The sequence below is a fragment of the Polypterus senegalus genome, chromosome 8 (assembly GCF_016835505.1).
Source record: "Polypterus senegalus isolate Bchr_013 chromosome 8, ASM1683550v1, whole genome shotgun sequence".
Taxonomy (NCBI): domain Eukaryota; kingdom Metazoa; phylum Chordata; class Cladistia; order Polypteriformes; family Polypteridae; genus Polypterus; species Polypterus senegalus.
Genome location: NC_053161.1, coordinates 181,676,108 through 181,696,739, shown reverse-complemented (window position 1 = coordinate 181,696,739; position 20,632 = coordinate 181,676,108). Strand labels below are relative to the sequence as shown.

General features: G+C 38.7%; 2 protein-coding genes across 2 annotated transcripts in view; one reads left to right on the top strand and one right to left on the bottom strand.

The window, feature by feature from the left end:
- The window catches only part of LOC120534744 (gastrula zinc finger protein XlCGF26.1-like), a 534,784-nt gene that overhangs the window by 463,261 nt on the left and 50,891 nt on the right, over window positions 1–20,632 (top strand). The gene's annotated exons all lie outside the window — the stretch shown is intronic.
- Window positions 1–20,632, bottom strand: part of LOC120533664 (gastrula zinc finger protein XlCGF57.1-like) — a 160,296-nt gene that overhangs the window by 128,760 nt on the left and 10,904 nt on the right. Inside the window, exon 3 of the mRNA XM_039760563.1 lies at window positions 15,416–15,973. Within this exon, the coding sequence (XP_039616497.1) occupies window positions 15,416–15,973 (558 nt within the window). The remainder of the gene's footprint in view (window positions 1–15,415; window positions 15,974–20,632) is intronic.

The window sequence follows — 20,632 nt, the reverse complement described above, 5'->3', positions numbered from 1 at the left end:
CAGGATTAGAAATGAGGACATTAGAGGATCAGCTCAAGTTGGATGGTTGGGAGACATTAGAACATTAGAACACTCTAGACGAGAACAGGCCATTCAGCCCAACAAAGCTCGCCAGTCCTATCCACTTATTTCCTCCAAGAAAACATCAAGTCACGTTTTGAAAGTCCCCAATGTCTTACTGTCTACCACACTACTTGGTAGCTTATTCCAAGTGTCTATCATTCTTTGTGTAAAGAAAAACTTCCTAATGTTTGTGCGAAATTTACCCTTAACAAGTTTCCAACTGTGTCCCCGTGTTCTTGATGAACTCATTTTAAAATACAAGTCTCGATCCACTGTACTAATTCCCTTGATAATTTTAAGCACATCAATCATGTCACCTCTTAATCTTCTTTTGCTTAAATTGTAAAGGCTCAGCTCTTTTAATCTTTCCTCATAATTCAACCCCTGTAGCCCTGAATCAGCCTAGTCTCTCTTCTCTGGACCTTTTCTAGTGCTGTTATGTCCTTTTTTTAGCCTGGAGACCAAAATTGGCCACCATACTCCAGATGAGGCCTCACCAGTGCATTATAAAGGTTGAGCATAACCTCCTGTGACTTGTACTCCACACATCGTGCTGTATATCTTAATATTCTGTTAGCCTTCTTAATGGCTTCTGAACACTGTCGGGAAGTTGATAGTTTAGAGTCCACTATGACTCCTAAATTCTTCTCATAAGGTGTACTCTCGATTTTCCGACCGCCCATTGTGTATTCAAACCTAATATTTTTACTTCCTATGTGTAATACTTTACATTTACTGACATTAAATTTCATCTGCCACAAATCTGCCCAAGCCTGTATGCTATCCAAGTCCTTCTGTAACGATATAACGGATTCCAAATTATCTGCTAATCCACCTATCTTGGTATCATCTGCAAACTTAACCAGTTTGTTACTTATATTCCTATCTAAATCATTTATATATATTAAAAATAGCAGCGGCCCTAGCACTGACCCCTGTGGAACACCACTCTTAACATTGACCAGTGCTGATGAGGTTCCTTGCACCATCACCCTCTGCTTTCTGTGTCTGAGCCAATTCTGCACCCATCTAAAAACATCACCCTGAACTCCCACTTCTTTTAACTTGATGCCAAACCTCTTATGTGGCACCTTATTAAATGCTTTCTGAAAGTTCAGATAAATAATATCATAAGCTCTACTTTGATCGTATCCTTTTGTTGCTTCCTCATAGAATTCCAGAGACAAAGTCAGAGAGGTGAGATTGCATTGATTTGGATATGTGCAGAGGTGAGACCAAGATTGCTGAAGAGCCCGAGTCCAAAGTTAATAGAATATCATTTGTTACCTTCAGCAGAGCCGATTCAGTACTATGAAGTTTTTTTAAAACCTGACTAAAACACATCACATACATTGTTATCCTCCAGATATAAAATTAACTGCAAAGAAACCACTTTCTCCATAATTTTGGACAGAAATGGGAACTTAGAAATAGGCCTATAGCTTGAAAGAGGTTTAGGATCAGGTGTGGGCTTCTTCAGCAAAGGCTGAACAATTGCATGTTTAAAGTTGTCTGGCATTATACCGGATTTTAGACAGTTGTTAATAATAGCCAAATCAATTGGACTAAACACTCTAAAAGTATCTTTAAATAGGCGTGAGGGTAAGGTATCTAGTGGATAACTGGAAGGTTTCATGTGCAGGATTACATCAGCTAGCTGGGAAGAGTCAATAGGTTTAAAGGAAGTAAACTGGCTGTGCACCGGCCTTAGAGTGACTGGTGTCTTCCCACAGTAATCAACACTTGGAAGAATAATTCTGGAATGAATGGTTTGAATTTAACTTATAAAATAATTAAGAAAAAACTCACAGGTCTCAGGCGTACTCTTAGGAAAGCCTCTGATAGGTGGGTTTGAAAGAGTGATTATGGTGCTAAACAGCACCCTAAGTCTCGAGGCAGAATTCGCAACTAAGCACGATAAAAAATGTGATTTTGCAAGATCTCACAGCCTCTTGATAGGACTTCCAGCAAGTTCTAAGAATTTCATAAGAGACCTGCACTTTCTCCTTTTTCCACCTCTGTTGTAATATTTATGTGTCAATATTAATACATACTGTATATGTGCAGTTTTGTTTTAAGATATATCATTGAAATGTATTATCAGGCATTGTTTAGACACCTATGTCATAAGGAAGGCGCCAGAAAAAAAGGACCTCGATTGCCATCATTTAATTTTGCACAATTTGTGAAAACAAGACATGGTATCAGAATAGAGGACAGTCATGGATTTTTGCCAGAGTTCCCTTGCCACAAATTGACTGGGATTCTCTTAACCTGCCAGGAGAATGGAAAAAGTTCCGACAACACATGGAGCTGATGTTTTCTGGGGAGCTAAAAGGCAAAGACGGGAGTGAGAAATGCAGCTACCTGCTCCTGTGGACTGGGGATAAAGGAAGAGTCATTTTCAACACATGGACTGTCACCCAGGAGGAAGCCAAGGCACTGAAAACTTATTATGACCGCTTTGAGGCATATGTCATGCATAAGACGAGTACGATATTTGCGTGATACAAGTTTAATGAGAAGACACAGGGTATAAACAAGACTTTTGATCACTTTGTAACAGAGTTCAAATTGCTGGTGAAGGACTGTGCTTATGCAAACGAAGATGAAATGGGCAGGGACAGAATAGTGTTTGGTGTAAATTCAACGAAAGTGCGAGAGAAACTTTTAAGCACATGTTCTGAGCCAACATTAAATAAAGCCATGGACATCACAACATCGCACGAGATAGCACAAGCACAGCTGAGAACCTTTGATGCAGGCACCCCGAGTGGCTCACGTGAACAAACTGTGAACACAGTACGTGGACAACAAGAAAGGACTCAATTGTGAAGGCAGCAAAAGAATATGAAGCAATTGACACACACAAGCATATTCAGAAGTGCAGCTACTGCGGAAACAAAGCACACGGTGGAAAAAGTCAATGTCCAGCTAAAGGAAGACAGTGTAAAAAATGTGTTAAGTTGAACCACTTCGCTAAAGTTTGCAGGATTGGGGAAAGGTAAATCCGTGCATGCATTGTGTGATGCCTCAGATAAAGAGGAAGATGACCTGTTTTTTGATGCAGTAAGAAAGGAACAACCATCTGAATCTGAACAAGCCTTTGCAGACGTGGCAATAGGAAAGCAAGGTGAAAAACTTAAATTTAAATTAGACACCAGTGCATAAGTTAATGTAATTCCTGTGAGTGAGTACAATAGTCTACTGAGTGAATGCAAGGCAAATGGTGAGCAGCTTACAGTAAGAGGTACATGTACACTGCATTGTAAATACAAGGAGCGCAGCATGGTTATGGATTTCTATTTTATAGAGACAGGTGGCACGGTGGCGCTGCTGCCTCAAAGTAAGGAGACCTGGGTTCTCTTCCTGGTTCCTCCCTGCATGGAGTTTGCATGTTCTTCTTATGTCTGCATGGGTTTCCTCCCACAGTCCAAAAACATGTAGGTTAGGCGCATTGGTGATCCTAAATTATCCCTACTGTGTGTTTGCTGTGTGCCTGGGGAATTGTTCCTGCCTTGTGCCCTATGCTGGCTGGGATTGGCTCCAGCAGATCCTGTGACCCTGTGTAAGGATATAGCGGATTGGACAATGACTGACTGAATGTTATAGAGACACAGGCACCTCCAGTATTAGGGCTAATGGCATGTGTAGATTTAGATTTGATTAAGCTAATCCTAGCAGTGACCTCATCAGCTGACATAAAGTCGATAAAAGAAGAGTTGGCTGACGTTTTAAGGGCATTGGTCTGTTCCCTGGGGAGTGTAGTGTTCACCTTGACGCCGCAGCAGTTCCAGTAGTGTACCTGCCAAGAAGCATTCCCCTTTGCCTTGCGAAAGTCGACTAAAGGAAGAGCTGCTGAATATGGAGAAATCAAGAATCATTTGCAAGGTGACTGAACCAACTGTATGGGTGAATGCATTGGTGGTCATTGAAAAACCAAGAACAGGCAAGCTCAGAGTTTGTCTTGACTCTAGAGACTTGAACAAGGCTATTAAATGGCCCCACTACCCTCTGCGAACACTAGAGGACATCACGCCACAGCTGACAGGAGCACGCTACTTTAGCGTAGTAGATGCTCATTCAGGATACTGGGCTATAAAGCTCACGGACGAATCTTCTATGCTGACAACATTTAACACCCAGTTTGGATGCTATAATTTCCTGCGCTTACCATTTGGCCTCATCTCTGCCCAGGATGAATTTCAGATGAAAACAGATGAGACATATCAAGGCCGCAGTGGAGTAGTTGCCATCGTGGATGACATCTTCATCTATGGTGCAACCTGTAAAGAGCATGACCAGAACCTCCGTGCCATGCTACAACGTTCATGGGAGAAAGGAGTCTGTCTCAATGCTGATAAACTCACCATTGGAGCCACTGAGGTCAGCTACTTTGGTCATCGCCTCTCAGCTGATGGCATCAAACTAGACCCAGTCAAAATCTCTGCTCTCAGGATGATGAAGCCACCAAAGAATCGGACGGAACTGGAGACTATGGCCTGGACTATCAAATCTGTCAGGAACGTCATTCATCGAACACCAGAGAACCCATGATACCTCACCACATCCCAGACAGGCCATGGCAAGTTGTAGGTACAGACATATTCACATGGAACAATGGAAACTACCTCGTAACTGTTGAGTACTATAGCAGATGTTATGAATTAGACAAACTTCACACCACCATATCAGCAGCTGTGATACGCAAGCTCAAAGCAGCCTTCACTAGACATGGAATTGCAGAGACATTAATATCAGACAATGGACCCCAATACACGTCAAAAGGAGTTCAAATCATTTGCCAAGTCGTTGTGTTCGGGTCTGTGGGAACCATTTAACATGTCGACAAAATTCAAATCATCACGCTCTGTGTTAATTGAAAACAGTTTTTCGTTTTACAGTCATGAAACAAAATTTACAATATAATTACAATGTTTGCACCAAATTAGAGTTTAGTAAAACGTTAATAATAAAAGTTATTACACTTTTTAAAATATACAATACATGTGTGCAATATTGTTCTAAACCAGTTTAGAATAATCATTTAAGCCACTCTAATATTTTTAAACATGTATGTGAAGAAAACGGCAATACATATTCTACACTGAATTGTGCTATATATTAATTGCCTTATATGAACCCCTCTCATTTTTGTCACTTATTACTATAAATAATTGGTCATCAAAAGAAAAAAAATAAAAATACTAATAAGAAAACAATTTATTTATATAGCGCCCTATCTATGCCCAAAATTCAAAAAGAACAACAGGACCATTATAACATTGGCTACAAATAATATCTTCACTAAATAAAGATAAATACATCCATCCATCCATTAACCAACCCGCTATATCCTAACTACAGGGTCATGGGGGTCTGCTGGAGCCAATCCCAGCCAATACAGGGCACAAGGCAGGAAACAAACCCCAGGCAGGGTGCCTCTCATTATGTGCCCCCCACTAAAGTGCACTCTGTGGGTGACAGCAGGGCCCTCAGCTGTATATAGCGCCCTGACTGTGGAATAACCTCCCAAAATGAATGACATCAGCTGACTCCATTAATTTGTTTTAACTCATTTATTTAGGAGGACATTAAACAGACCGGACGTTCTTTCTGAATTTTGGGCATAAGAAGGGTGCATTGTGCTCTTATTAGTATTTTTATTATTTTTCTTTTGATGGCCCGTCTTTTATAATAATAAGTGATAAAAAGTAGAGCAGTTCTATATAAGGAAATTAATATATAGCATAATTCAGTGTAGAATAGGTATTGCTGTTTTCTTCACATTCATGTTTAAAAATATTAGATTGGCTTAAATGTTTATTCTAAATTGGTTTAGAACAATGTTGCACTGTATATTTAAGAAAAAATCCAATAACTTATTATTAACATTTTACTAAACTCTAATGTGGTGTAAATATTGTAATTATATTGTATAGTTCGTTTCATGAATATAAACGAAAAACTATTTTCAATTCACACAGATCTTGATGATTTTAATTTTGTCGACATGTTAAATGGTTCCCACAGACCTGAACACAACGTAAATGTTAATAGTGTATTTCACAGAAAGGATCCGTATTGTTTAGTTTCATGTGTGACACGACGTGATGGCAGAAACCTTCTGAACTTCACAATGATGCGTATTATTTAGTTTGATGTAGTTTTTCTTCTTATTTTTATCACTTAACTTTAACAGAGCTTTAACTTTAACTTTCTGAGACTGCTTTGCCGAGAACTGCCAAAATAATTTTACAAAGTCAGTCCTGAAATGATGGTGATGCCACTTCCAGGTCTGTAACTGCGGGTCTACAACTGCAGTGACATATGCTGCTGTGGCTCTGCAAGTGGATACTACTCTCGGGTGGTCTCAAACACAATACAGACTCAAGCAAGCTCATGGGAGCGTGTCTAGTTGACAGAACCGAGTGAACGATATCCACTCTTAATACATCCGTCATCCAACCCGCTATATCCTAACTACAGGGTCATGGGGGGTCTGCTAGAGCCAATCGCAGCCAACACAAGGAAGGGAACCTAGATGCATTCAAAATGAGTTTAAAGCAAGGGATGAAATTAAATCAGGACTTGAGTCTGTATTTGGGTGGATTACGCCTAATAGAAACACAGCGTGGATTAATTATCTGTATTATAACCAGCAGAGATTTATCAACTGTACTGACTCCACCTTATCAGCATTAGGAGAGCAATTGGATGGTACCAGTCACATGACGTGGCAGAATAGGGAGGTGTTAGACTGGCTGTTGGCAGAAGAAGGAGGAGTGCGCCATATGTAAGGAGAGGAGTGTTGCACTTTTATACCTAATAACACAACACCTGATGGATCTTTTACACAAGTTAAGGCCAAGCGTAAAGCTCTTAGGAATGAAATTAAAGAAAAATGATTTCAAATTTTGATATTAATACCATTTCAACGTAGCACACGAAAGCATTATTAAGAAAAGCAGGCATTATTCTCTTGATTATACTTGGATGGCTTTTATTTGTGTTTTGCTGCCTGTTGCCAGTTTTCAGATCACTTATTGCCAGATCTGCTGTCAAACAAATGAATATCCAAGTTATTGAACCACAAGCAGCTATAGCTTCAAATGTTGATTTTCTCCTTGATGACATTTTGGGAAAAGAGATAGCAAACTAAAAGCTTCCTGGGTGAAGTGCTGGTAACTGCTCCGCAGGATGAGGACCCTCTATGGTGCGCAAAGTTCCTGGGTCATAGCAATATTTCACACAATTACACACTGGCAGACATCTGCACAAGACTGGGAAGAACACTGGATTCTGTAATCATCTGCTGCTGCTGCTCTAAACTGTCTTATATTGATGTTTAGATTACCTGTAATCCATTGTGTTATTGTTACATTGTGTGACTTCTACTTATATTTGTCCTACTCTATACTTGTCCTACTGATACATCTTGAGGTCTTTTACTCCTCTCTAGTCTATGAAAGGGGGGAGATGTTTGGCCTCTTTGTCACCAGGAGGGGAAAACAGTGAACCAGAGGTTGTGAAGACTGACAGTGGTCTTGAGTTTAAGGCCCAAAGAAGATTGAGAGCTGGTTCCTCCTTTTCACCTTCTGGGTTATAAAAATTATTGGGCCTCAAAAGGAGAGAAAATTTAGAAAAGTATAATCTTAAAGTTGATGCATATATTCAAAGAGAATCATGAGCATATATGAAAATAATCATTGTATCCTAGTACACGTTAGTATAGTAAGGGTTAAATCACAAAAAGGCCTGTGACTGTATACTTTATTATTTTTTCTTAGAAGGCTGGAAACTACCAATATTTCATAAGTCAAGGTCAGACATTTTCTATGTGGTGAATGTGAGCTGAGGACTGGAAATAATGGTGGCAGGTACTGGACGGGTGCAAGGTGGGGAGAGGGTCTGTCAAGTGGTCATGATGGACAGAACAGAGTGCTACATTCATTAGGTTGGGAAATATTGTTGGAGCCAATCAGAGGCAGGACAAGACAGTGAAATGCTGGGAGTCAGATGAGGGGGGACAAATGAGCTACAGTGGTGTGAAAAACTATTTGCCCCCTTCCTGATTTCTTATTCCTTTGCATGTTTGTTACACAAAATGTTTCATCATCAAACACATTTAACTATTAGTCAAATATAAAACAAGTAAACACAAAATGCAGTTTTTAAATGATGGTTTTTATTATTTAGGGAGAAAAAAAAAATCCAAACCTACATGGCCCTGTGTGAAAAGTAATTGCCCCTTGTTAAAAATCACCTAACTGTGGTGTATCACACCTGAGTTCAATTTCCATAGCCACCCCAGGTCTGATTACTGCCACACCTGTTTCAATCAAGAAATCACTTAAATAGGAGCTGCCTGACACAGAGAAGTAGACCAAAAGCACCTCAAAAGCTAGACATCATGCCAAGATCCAAAGAAATTCAGGAACAAATGAGAACAGAAGTCATTGAGATCTACCAGTCTGGTAAAGGTTATAAAGCCATTTCTAAAGCTTTGGGACTCCAGTGAACCACAGTGAGAGCCATTATCCACAAATGGCAAAAACATGGAACAGTGGTAAACCTTCCCAGGATTGGCCGGCCGACCAAAATTACCCCAAGAGCACAGAGACGACTCATCCGAGAGGTCACAAAGACCCCAGGACAACGTCTAAAGAACTGCAGGCCTCACTTGCCTCAATTAAGATCAGTGTTCACGACTCCACCATAAGAAAGAGACTGGGCAAAAACGGCCTGCATAGCAGATTTCCAAGACGCAAACCACTGTTAAGCAAAAAGAACATTAGGGCTCGTCTCAGTTGTGCTAAGAAACATCTCAATGATTGCCAAGACTTTTGGGAAAATACCTTGTGGACTGATGAGACAAAAGTTTAACTTTTTGGAAGGCAAATGTCCCATTACACCTGGCGTAAAAGGAACACAGCATTTCAGAAAAAGAACATCATACCAACAGTAAAATATGGTGGTGGTAGTGTGATGGTCTGGGGTTGTTTTGCTGCTTCAGGACCTGGAAGGCTTGCTGTGATAGATGGAACCATGAATTCTACTGTCTACCAAAAATCCTGAAGGAGAATGTCCGGCCATCTGTTCGTCAACTCAAGCTGAAGCGATCTTGGGTGCTGCAACAGGACAATGACCCAAAACACACCAGCAAATCCACCTCTGAATGGCTGAAGAAAATCAAAATGAAGACTTTGGAGTGGCCTAGTCAAAGTCCTGACCTGAATCCAATTGAGATGCTATGGCATGACCTTATAAAGGCGGTTCATGCTAGAAAACCCTCAAATAAAGCTGAATTACAACAATTCTGCAAAGATGAGTGGGCCAAAATTCCTCCAGAGCTGTAAAAGACTCATTGCAAGTTATCAAACGCTTGATTGCAGTTATTGCTGCTAAGGGTGGCCCAACCAGTTATTAGGTTCAGGGGGCAATTACTTTTTCACACAGGGCCATATAGGTTTGGATTTTTTTTTCTCTCTAAATAATAAAAACCATCCTTTAAAAACTGCATTTTGTGTTTACTTGTGTTATATTTGACTAATGGTTAAATGTGTTTGATGATCAGAAACATTTTGTGTGACAAACATGCAAAAGAATAAGAAATCAGGAAGGGGGCAAATAGTTTTTCACACCACTGTAAGTGAGGTCCGTTCTTGATAAGGACTGTAATAAAAGTAAGATGGCCCCATTGCTGCGCACTCAGTCCTCCTGACTCGGAGTCTGTATGTGCATTGCATAATAAAGCTTGATTCTGCTGCCTGTCCTGAGACTCTGAGTGCCTTCTTTGGGCTAAGAGTGCCCATCTCCACTTTGACAGTAACAAGCTGCTGGTGCAGATACCAGGCTGGGTGAATTGACAGATAATCTCGAATTTGTGGAATCATCACATATGGACTTGGACAGCATACAGGCTTTTGCAGATTTGTGGCCGATGAAACTAAATGTAAGTAAATGTAAAGAATTACATGAAGGTAGTAAAAATGTGAGAGTTTAATACACAATGGAAGATTTGAAAATTGAAAGTGACAGTGTTCATTGGACTCACAATCCCTCCTAACCCATTAACAGCTGTGTTTGGGGTTCTTCCAGAGGGGCTTAAAGTGGAGAAAGACAAATAAATTGTGATTGCATTCACTACACTTTTGGCACGCAGACTTATTCTGATAAACTGGAAGAACCCAAACTCTCCTCTTTTAAGTCAGTGGGAAACTGATGCGTTATATTATTTGAAATTGGAAAAAATCAAATACTCAGTTAGAGGATCCGTACAGACTTTTTTTCAAAACATGGCAGGATCTAATCAGAAATATTTTAAAATAAGGTCATAAAGCACAGAGAATTTATTAATTTATGTATGTTTAAAAAAAAAAAAAAAAATTAATGATATTAGAAATAACATAGTATATCTCCCCAACACTAAGGATCCTCCTAAACCCCAGCATCCTGTTATAAACAAATTAAACTCTTAAACTAGGATAGATTTACCTGAATTTAAGAAAATAATATCTCAATTAAAACCCTCCACCTGTGTCCTTGACCCGATACCAACCTTGTTTTTCAAAGAAGTATCAGGCGTGCTAATTGATAATGTTCTAGACATAGTAAATTCGTCACTAGATACGGGGGTCTTCCCAGACTGTCTTAAGACTGCTGTAGTTAAACCCCTACTTAGGAAACATAATCTCGACCCTCGGCTCTTGAAAATTTTAGACCCATCTCTAACCTGCCTTTCTTAAGTAAAGTTCTGGAGAAGGCAGTCATTATGCAGTTAAATGACCACCTCAATAAACCTGCTATTCTTGATAAATTTCAGTCGGGTTTTAGAACAAATCACAGCACAGAAACTGCACTCGTTAAAGTAGTAAATGACTTGCGTGAATGCAGACAGAGGCCATTTATCTGTTCTCATCCTCTTAGATCTGAGTGCTGCATTTGACACCATTGATCATAATATTCTTAGAAATCGCCTTAGTCAATGGGTGGGCCTCTCTGGCAGTGTCTTAAATTGGTTTGAATCCTACCTGACAGGGAGAAAATATTTTGTTAGTTGTGGGAATTACAACTCGAAGACACATGATATCCAATATGGTGTTCCACAAGGCTCTATCCTGGGTCTGTTGTTATTCTCAATCTACATGCTTCAGTTAGGTCAGATTATCTCAGGGCACAACGTGAGCTACCACAGCTATGCTGATGACACACAGCTGTACTTATCAATGGCACCTGATGACCCTGATTCTATTAATTCACTAACAGAATGTCTGACTTGTATCTCAGAATGGATGAATAGTAATTTTCTCAAGTTAAATAAAGAGAAAACTGAAATTTTAGTGATCAGCAATAATGGATACAATGAGGCTATTAGAAATAAACTGGATACATTAGGATTAAAAGTCAAGACGGAGGTAAAAGCTTAGGGGTGATTGTTGACTGTAATCTGAATTTTAAATCACATATTAATCAGATCACTAGGACAGCATTTTTTCACTTAAGAAACATAAGTAAAGTTAGACCTCTTATATCACTGAAAGATGCTGAGAAATTAGTTCACGCTTTTGTTTTCAGTCAACTGGATTACTGTAACGCACTCCTCTTAGGACTACCCAAAAAAGATATAAATCGTGTGCAACTAGTGCAGAATGCAGCTGCTAGAATCCTAACTAGGAAAAGAAAATCTGAACACATCACACCAGTCTTAGCGTCACTACACTGGTTACCTGTGTCATTCAGAATTGACTTTAAAATTCTGCTTATGGTTTATAAAGCCTTAAATAATCTCGCCCCATCTTAGATATCGGAATGTCTGACATGTTATATTCCAAATCGTAACCTCAGATCCTCAAATGAGTGTCTCCTTAGAATTCCAAGAACAAAACTTAAAAGAAGTGGTGTGGCGGCCTTCTGCTGTTGTGCACCTAAAATCTGGAATAGCCTGCCAATAGGAATTCGCTAGGCTGATACAGTAGAGCAGTTCAAAACACTGCTGAAAACACATTACTGTAACATGGCCTTTTTATAACTTCAATTTAACTTAATCCTGATACTCTTTATGTTCAATTCATCATAATAACTATTCATGGTGGCTCTAAAATCGGTACTGACCCCTACTCTCTTTTCTGTTTCTTTTTCCGGTTTCTTTGTGGTGGCGGCCTGCGCCACCTCCACCTACTCAAAGCTTCATGATGCTCCAACAATGATGGATGGATTAAAAGGAAGAAGTCTACGTGACCATCATCATCATCAAGTTCTTCTGTGAGAACCCTAAATCTAAAGAGGACTGTTTCATTTATGTTAGGTAGAATGCCCAGAGGGGACTGGGCGGTATCATGGTCTGGAATCCATACAGATTTTATTTTTTCTCCAGCCGTCTGGAGTTTTTTTGTTTTTTCTGTCCCCCCTGGCCATTGAACCTTACTCTTATTCGATGTTAATGTCGATTTATTTTGTTTTATAATTGTGTCTTTCATTTTTCTATTCTATAATATGTAAAGCACTTTGAGCTACTGTTTGTATGAAAATGTGCTATAGAAATAAATGTTGTTGTTTACAAGCCTTAAATTTTACACCGTTTGGCTTGCTCTCTCTCTCAGGGGTGGGGATCGATCTGTTCGTAACTCAATTTTTCTTTTTGTAAAAAGTTGATTGCTTTGTATGGATTGCAATAAAATTAATAATAAAAAAAAAACTTAGCTTTTTAGAAAGATATTTTATTATTCAAGTATTTTTTTAGTTTTTTTTTATTACTTTATTTTACTCTGTAGTACTTTGAGATTGTTTATATAAAGTGCAGTATGAATAAAATGTATTATTACCTAAATTTTAAATCACATATTAATCAATTACCAGGACTGCTTTTTCCGCTTCAGGAATACAGCTAATGTTAGACCTCTTATAACTTTACAAGACATTGAAAAATTAGTTCACACTTCTATTTTCAGTCAAATGTGATTACCATAATGTATTCTTTACAGGACTACCTAAGAAAGCCATCAATCAGTTACAGTTAGTGCAGAATGCAGCAGCAAGAATCTGATCACATTTCATCAGTTTTAGTGTCGTTACATTGGTTACTCATGTCATTTAGACTTGACTTTAAAATACTACAACAGATAGTCCCCTACTTATGAACTTTGGAGATGTGAACTTTCATATATATGAACAAAGTGGTCCTCAAGTCCAAAACTACCACTTAAGGATAATTTGCATGTCCGCCAAATGGTGGCAGCACGGTTGGGAAGATCTTTACAACAACAAAGATAACTATTTAATGTACAGTACTTGTAATTTGCTCAAAGCACATTAACAATTGTTTATATGTTCAAATCAAGACTTCTCTGAAACTAAAACATTTATCAACAGACGTGCTGGATTTATGAATAAAATGGACTTAAAAACAGACTGCTGGAATGGAACCTGTTTGCAAGTAGGAGATCGACTATAATGGTTTACACAGCCTTAAATAATCTCACCCAGTCTTACATTTGGACTGTCTGTCCCCTTACACTTCCAGTCATAACCTCAGATCTTCAAATGAAGGTCTACTGATAATTTCAAGAGCCAATCTGAAAACAATTGGTGAGGTGGCCATTTTCTGTTAAACACCAAAAATTTAAAAAAAACTTTACCAATGAAAATCCACTAGGCTAATACTGTAGCACATTAAAAAAAAAAGATAAAAAAAGCCCAATTATTTTTTTTATTTTTTTTCATAGCTACATTTTAGTTGTATCCCTATTAGTCTATAAAGACACTGGATTATCATTTCCCTGTGGGATGTGCAGTTCCATACTATACTATCTGTACTATTCTCTGCTGTCTTCTCCATTTCTTCTGTGGTGACCATGTGCTCCACCACCTCCTGATCAACATACCACACTGCCTCGTGTTTACGGATTGAATGGCGGGTGTCCAAGGTGTCCACATGGTCATCATCATCATCATCAAATTCTTCATGTGTAGAATGTAAACCATGAGGACTGATTTAGGTACAATGTTAGCTAATGCCCAGTGGCAGCATGGCAGTATTTTAGACTTGGATCCCCTGCAGATTTTTTTCTCTTCGGCTTAACTTGTGTTTTTTTTGTCCACTTGGCCATTCCACATTACCGTTTTCTTTGTTACATGCTGTATATTATTGCCTAATCTTGTTTATGTTTTATATTAACTTCCTTCTTATTTCATCTTGTAAAGCAGTTTGAGCTACATGTGCTATTTAAATAAATGTGGATGTTGTATCCAAAAGATTGTTTCTCAATGAAAACTGTTTGCCACATTCAGAACACCCATATGGCTTCTGCGCGAATTTTAATTTGCATTAGAAGAGTATTTCTGTGCTCGATTTGTTTACCACATTCAGAACAACAATTCAGCTTCTCTTGGGTTTAATTCTTCCAAATTTTCTTGGTGTGCTTACCATCAAAACAGGAGAGAACTTCACTCTTTAGTCAGTCTCATTGTACTGCTTAACTTCTCACTCTCATAAATTTGCCACAAGGCTTTTTTTTTTGAAGGTCATAAGGAGTTATTGTAATCTGTCAAGATGGGCCTGAATGTTTTTCTTGATCAGTTCTGTTCATCCTAGCACAGCAGGCATTTCTTCCGTTTTTGGTCCACATTTAATTTGTCATATTTCAGACTGCATTTCTTAGTATTTTGTTTCTTTCTTGCCTCTCCATTCTTAGGACTGAGTAATCAATAGGAACAAATACTTCAGTTATCCAGGATTTCTTACATCTGGTTTTCTGACATCTTTTTTTCAGTCAGTCAGTCAGTATTGCTGTGCTACAAGTGGCTTCCACCTCTTCATATTCCATTGTCTGAGTTGTGGTCCCAGTGTCTTCCTGGTGCTGGTAAGTTGAACTTCTTGCCAAGTTTCCAGTGAATGAGCCTGGCTACTTTGTGGTGTTGCGCAGTGTATAATCCTTCAGCAATCAGTACCTCGTACCCAGCAACAAGATGTGTGACTGCTTCCAGCTCTTTGTGGCAGAAGTGACAATTATGGGTTATTGATTTTTTTTTCCCTTCTATTTATGATCAGAACCACTTTGTGTCCAAGCCACTGTTTTGAGCACCTATGATGAGGCGTACACCTTTTGGTCTTAGTTTGCTTGTCATAAGCCATGCATGAGTAAGTTCTGTTTCCACATGAAGCTGTTGGAGGGGGCAGTGTGTTTACCACTTTACTTGTAGTTTCCCCAATTAGTTCTTTTTTGTTTTCATCAAACTTTTTGAATTCTTTCTTCTGCTGCTTACCATATTGTACTGTGTTCATCTGTCGGCAAGGGGTGGGAGCTTCTGTCATTTTTTTCTCTTGTGTGAATACTTTGATGTTTCTGAAGACAGCTTCTCTGTGAAAACTGTTTACCACATTCAGAACAGTCATACGGCTTCTCTCCTGTGTGAATTCTTTGGTGGTAATTAAGACTGCTTCTCTGTGAAAACTTTTTTCCACATTCAGAACAGCAATATGGCTTCTCCCCTGTGTGAGTTCTAATGTGTTGCTGAAGAGAAAAACGGTGAGAGAATTGTTTACCACATTCAAAGCAGCAATAGGGCTTCTCTCCTGAGTGAATTCTTTGATGTTTCTGAAGACTGCTTCTCTGTGAAAACTTTTTGCCACATTCAGAACAGCAATACGGCTTCTCCCCTGTGTGAGTTCTAATATGTCTCTGAAGATAATTAGTGCGAGAGAATTGTTTACCACATTCAAAGCAGCAATAGGGCTTCTCTCCTGTGTGTATTCTTTGATGTTTCTGAAGATTGCTTCTCTGTGAAAACTGTTTACCACATTCAGAACAGTCATACGGCTTCTCTCCTGTGTGAATTCTTTGGTGGCGCTGAAGCTTGCCTCTCCGTGTAAACTGTTTGCCACATTCAGAACAGCAGTGATGTTTGATTCCTGTATAAAGTTTAAAAGAAAAAAAAAAAAGCTTAGAGTTTTAATCCACTACTTTAATACTGACATTATCATTCAACATTAAATAGATGTTGGTTTAATTTATGAACAAATGTTGATAAGCAATAGAAAAAATGAACAACTGTTCAAAACATGAGCATAATCCAAAAAGTTCTTAAAATGTTATATAAAATTTTTTAACTATTGGACGTATAAGGTGATAATCTTCACCAATCATTATATTGGAAACTGTCATGACAAACGTGAAATGCACTTTTATTAAACAGAATGTGTTTTAATATTTCTAAACAATTAGTCCAAAACCAACTGACTCCATAATGTGTTTCCTTTTTGTTTTTAAAAGAGGCAAAGGACAGCAAAGCAAAAAGCTTTAAATATACAATGAGAACAGAGTAAAACATAAATGAATAAAACACACAGGTCACTGAAAAATCCCAGAGACCCACATGACACCTGACCTGAAAACAGCAAACTGGACACTGTGGCTAAAATGTAAAATATACTTCTGTCTTCATACCACCTCCAGCAGGGGCTTTTATTGCAAATGGATTTACAAATGCATTTTTCTCAACTTGGGACATGGAGGCTAACGAATCTCATCTGTGCAGTCTAAGAGCTCACAACTCACTCAGTTCAGCACCAGAGAGATAGCAACGAGTGCACATGAAATTAATTCTCAACTCTGCACTAGATGGTCATTTACCTTCTCTCTGATTAGCGGTATATTGAGCTTGTGTACTGGATCGGAAACACATGGGTGAATTTTCAAGGTTATTCAGATGCTTCTCAAGATTTCAATATTACTGTACGCCGAGTGATTTTTCTTCAACCAATCTCCAACGCATAACAAAACCTGCCTTCTGAAACACCTCAAGAACCACAAACCTTCAGAGGCACAGTATAGTGAACTCAGCCCAAACCTCCATGTTTTTTTACTAGGGGCAGACAAGTACACAGCCACACAGTAACACCTCTAGGCAGCTCGATGGATGTCTTTTGTAACCAAAAGAAATGATTCTGGAAAACAGGCTGTATCAGCATAGCTCAAAGATAATAAATCAGCAACACTTGAACGCTTGCAAGTGGAAGAGAGCAACCTTACAATAAAAGAGAAGACACTGAAATTAGACAGGAGAGAGGAAAACCAAGAACAGCAATAAAGGAGAACTGTAAATCAAATATATTACATTACAAGGTGCCAAATAAGTTAACCCTGTAGCTATGCCAGCAATCATGTATAATGTAACAGTAACTTCAGAATCTAACCCCTAAACCGTAAATGCAAAAAACTAAACCAAGGTCTCTCAAATAAAAACACAGGTAAATATCAACAGGTTCTGTCTATTAGTGGGCAAACATGGAGAGAGCTCAGTAAACAATCCCATCCTGACCCCAACATTCAGAATACAAGAGTCAATGAGGTGAAAATATGAAAACACACATCTGAATATAAATATGACATGCAAGCAAATATTAAACCATTGAGGGTAGACGGAATGTGGCATATGCAAGGCTTGTGTCCTGACCCCTCACAACCTCCAGTGACTCTCTAATCACATGTGTATGTACAGAAAACAAAATACACATATGAAAAAAATAAAGAAGTAGTAATTATGAATCAAGGAGTCAAGGACATATAGTGCCTACTGAGGGCTGGTAGACAGCCGCTGCCTTCCCAGGAAGGACGTTTGAGGCTTGGCTAGATAAATCAGGAAAGCAGAAAGATCAATATGTGGAGCCTTTGTAATCACAAGAGAAGTGGTCTTGTGTGGTGTGGACTGAGGCATTGGCAGTAAATGTAGATCTTCCATCCTTTATAAGTTACATTTGAATTGTGGAGTTCCTCTTTCAGAATAGTAACTCAGTCAGAATAGTGAAGCAGTTTGATGATAATTGGACGTAGACGTGCACTCTCACTTTCTCTCGTTTATATTCTATATGCCCACACAATTTCAGCACTCAAATTTTGGATTGTCAAAAACCGAAAAGTAATATTTTTTTTTTTTACAAAGCTGAACATATCCCCACTCTTAACATCATCTAGAAGTCCAATAATTCTGATGTTGTTTCTCATTGTTCTTGTCCATAAAGTTTCTTATGGAGAGTTTGGGCCTCAGCATAGGAATGTATTTTAGAGTCCTGACACTCCAGTTGAGTACAAACCTGAATAAAAACTAACAAGAGTTCTGCTGTTTATTTCTGATTTTGACATTATCAGCATGAAGGTCAGAAAAATCTTCTCTCCTCTGATGTGTTCAAGGTCACATAGCATTTAGCTCCGACATATGGCAGCCCCAGACTCCGCTGGGCTTTCTTCACTGGCCTTAAATCAGAACCACCAGGGTGTGTCTTTCAATTTAAACAATTCATATGTCACACTGACAAGTAAGAAAGAGTATGTTGAGGCTCTGATGGGACATTTCGAGATTAATTTGCAAAAACAGTAATGACAGGGTAGCTGAACAAAGCTGAACACAGCCATTACTCCACCGAGCATCAAGTGGACCCTCAACTACAAAATGTATACAAAAAAAATCTTATTTAAATCACTAAATCAAAACAGAAGAATGAAGAAAGTGAAATATTATACACTGACATGAACTGCCATGATTTATTTATGCTAACAAAATTGAAATTTCAGTGATTTTTGTGTATTAAAGTTATCGTGCGAGTTCATATGTGCAAATGATGTGCAGTTGAGTTATTCATTCTATGGCTGTCATTAATCAAGGACAGGCATCTGCCACCTTTTTGATTAATTTCAGTCACACCAGGAGATGTTCCTGCTATAATCATATGAAAGGCCTCATTCTTTAACCTAGTTTCCCTCACACCTAGTATCCATTAACCTTTACTTATTTGGCTGACACCTTAATCCAAGGTGACTTACAACATTTATGATACAATTGGTTTCATTTCGTTTGGTTTTCCAACTGGAGCACAGGCAGGTCCAGTGACTTGCTCATGGACACACAGGGAGTCAGTAGTGGGATCTGAACCAGCAACCTCAGGGTTTGCAATTCAAAGCCTTAACGACTCCACCACACAGCCTGCTATCCTCCAAAGACTGCTAGGACTGTCACCATGACCGACACCAACAAGATCCTGTCCAGAGCTCCTTAAAGTGGCCCTTACTAAGGAGTTCTTGAACGTAGTCAGTTCAGACTCCGTGTAGATAAAAATGAGTACACTACAGTATACATAATATATCAAAGATACTGAGAAGAAAATGATCAGTAGATACCAAAAGATGAGCCCAAGTCAGAATGGTAAGTCAAACTGACAACGTATGAAATAATTCTTGAAATGAGAAATCAGAAACAATTTCAAATTCTCAAGCCAACCATACTACTAATCACCAATATGATGTTGTAATCATCACATACCAAGGAATGCTGGGTAAGACCACAATGGACACTACAGACACAATGGCAATAAAATGGCTGGAAGTAAACAAAGATGGGGTTGGAGCAAAAACAATTGTTTTTGGTTCATTTTTAATTTTCAATACTTTTTTTGTTTCTTTTTTTAGTCATTTTACCATTCGATAAGGGAGCACCTGAAAGTGTTTCAACTGAACAGTCACACTTGAAATGCCGGTGCAGTTTTTGGAGTAAATCTTTACTAAAACAACTTGATACTCGTGACAATCAATAAATAACAAAGTAACATTCAAACACACCAAGACTTCTCAAGGGGGATATACAAGTAAGTCCTATAACAATCCAAACTCCACCTTTCAATGTCTTTCTCTTTCCATTAACTGAAATACAGAACTAACTGAGCGACCTCAACATGTACCATTAAATGACAGAAAAGACAAAGCCAGAGAAATCCAAACTTAAACAATACTAAAGTAAAGCACAAAAAGGCCTGCTACATGAGACAGGGAGATAAGGCAAAAAACAAAGTGAAGGGCCGAGAGAGCAACAAGTCTGTAATTTTCCCTCAGGTGACTGCAGATCTACTAGAACATCAGAACAATCTGGACAAGAACAGGCCATTTAGTCCAGCAAAGCCCACCATTTCTATCCACTTAATTCTTCTAAAATAACATCAAGTCAAGTCTTGAAAGCCCCTAAACTCCTACGGTCTACCATACTTGGTCACTTATTCAAATTATTTATCATTCTTTGTGTCAAGAAAAACTTTCTAATGTTTCTGCCAAATTTACCCATAACTGGTTTCCAACAGTGCCCCTATGTTATTGTACACATGACAACACAAGCAGGCCCAACTCAAGACTTGTTAACTAAAGATGCACAGAGATGGACACTCAGTTGGATTAAGTAGCTCTGAGAAGGTGTTGCTTAAAATCTTCAATAGAATTTAAATCTCTCTACAGATACATGAAAAAGTTAGTGAACTCTTTGGAATCTCCCGAATTTCTGCCTTAATTTCTCCTGAGAATGTGGTCTGATCTTCAACTGCACTACAACAACAGACAAACACAATCAACCTGAACTCATAACACACAAACAACTGGACTGTCAATGCTGAACACGTCGTTTAAATCTTTACAGTCCCATCTGGTCAGGAGTTCAACCAATGAGAGGAGACTGGAGGTGTGGCTTGGAGATACTCAGACTAAAGGGAAGAAATGTGGGGGCTGGCAAAGCAGTGTCATCTCGATAAAGATCT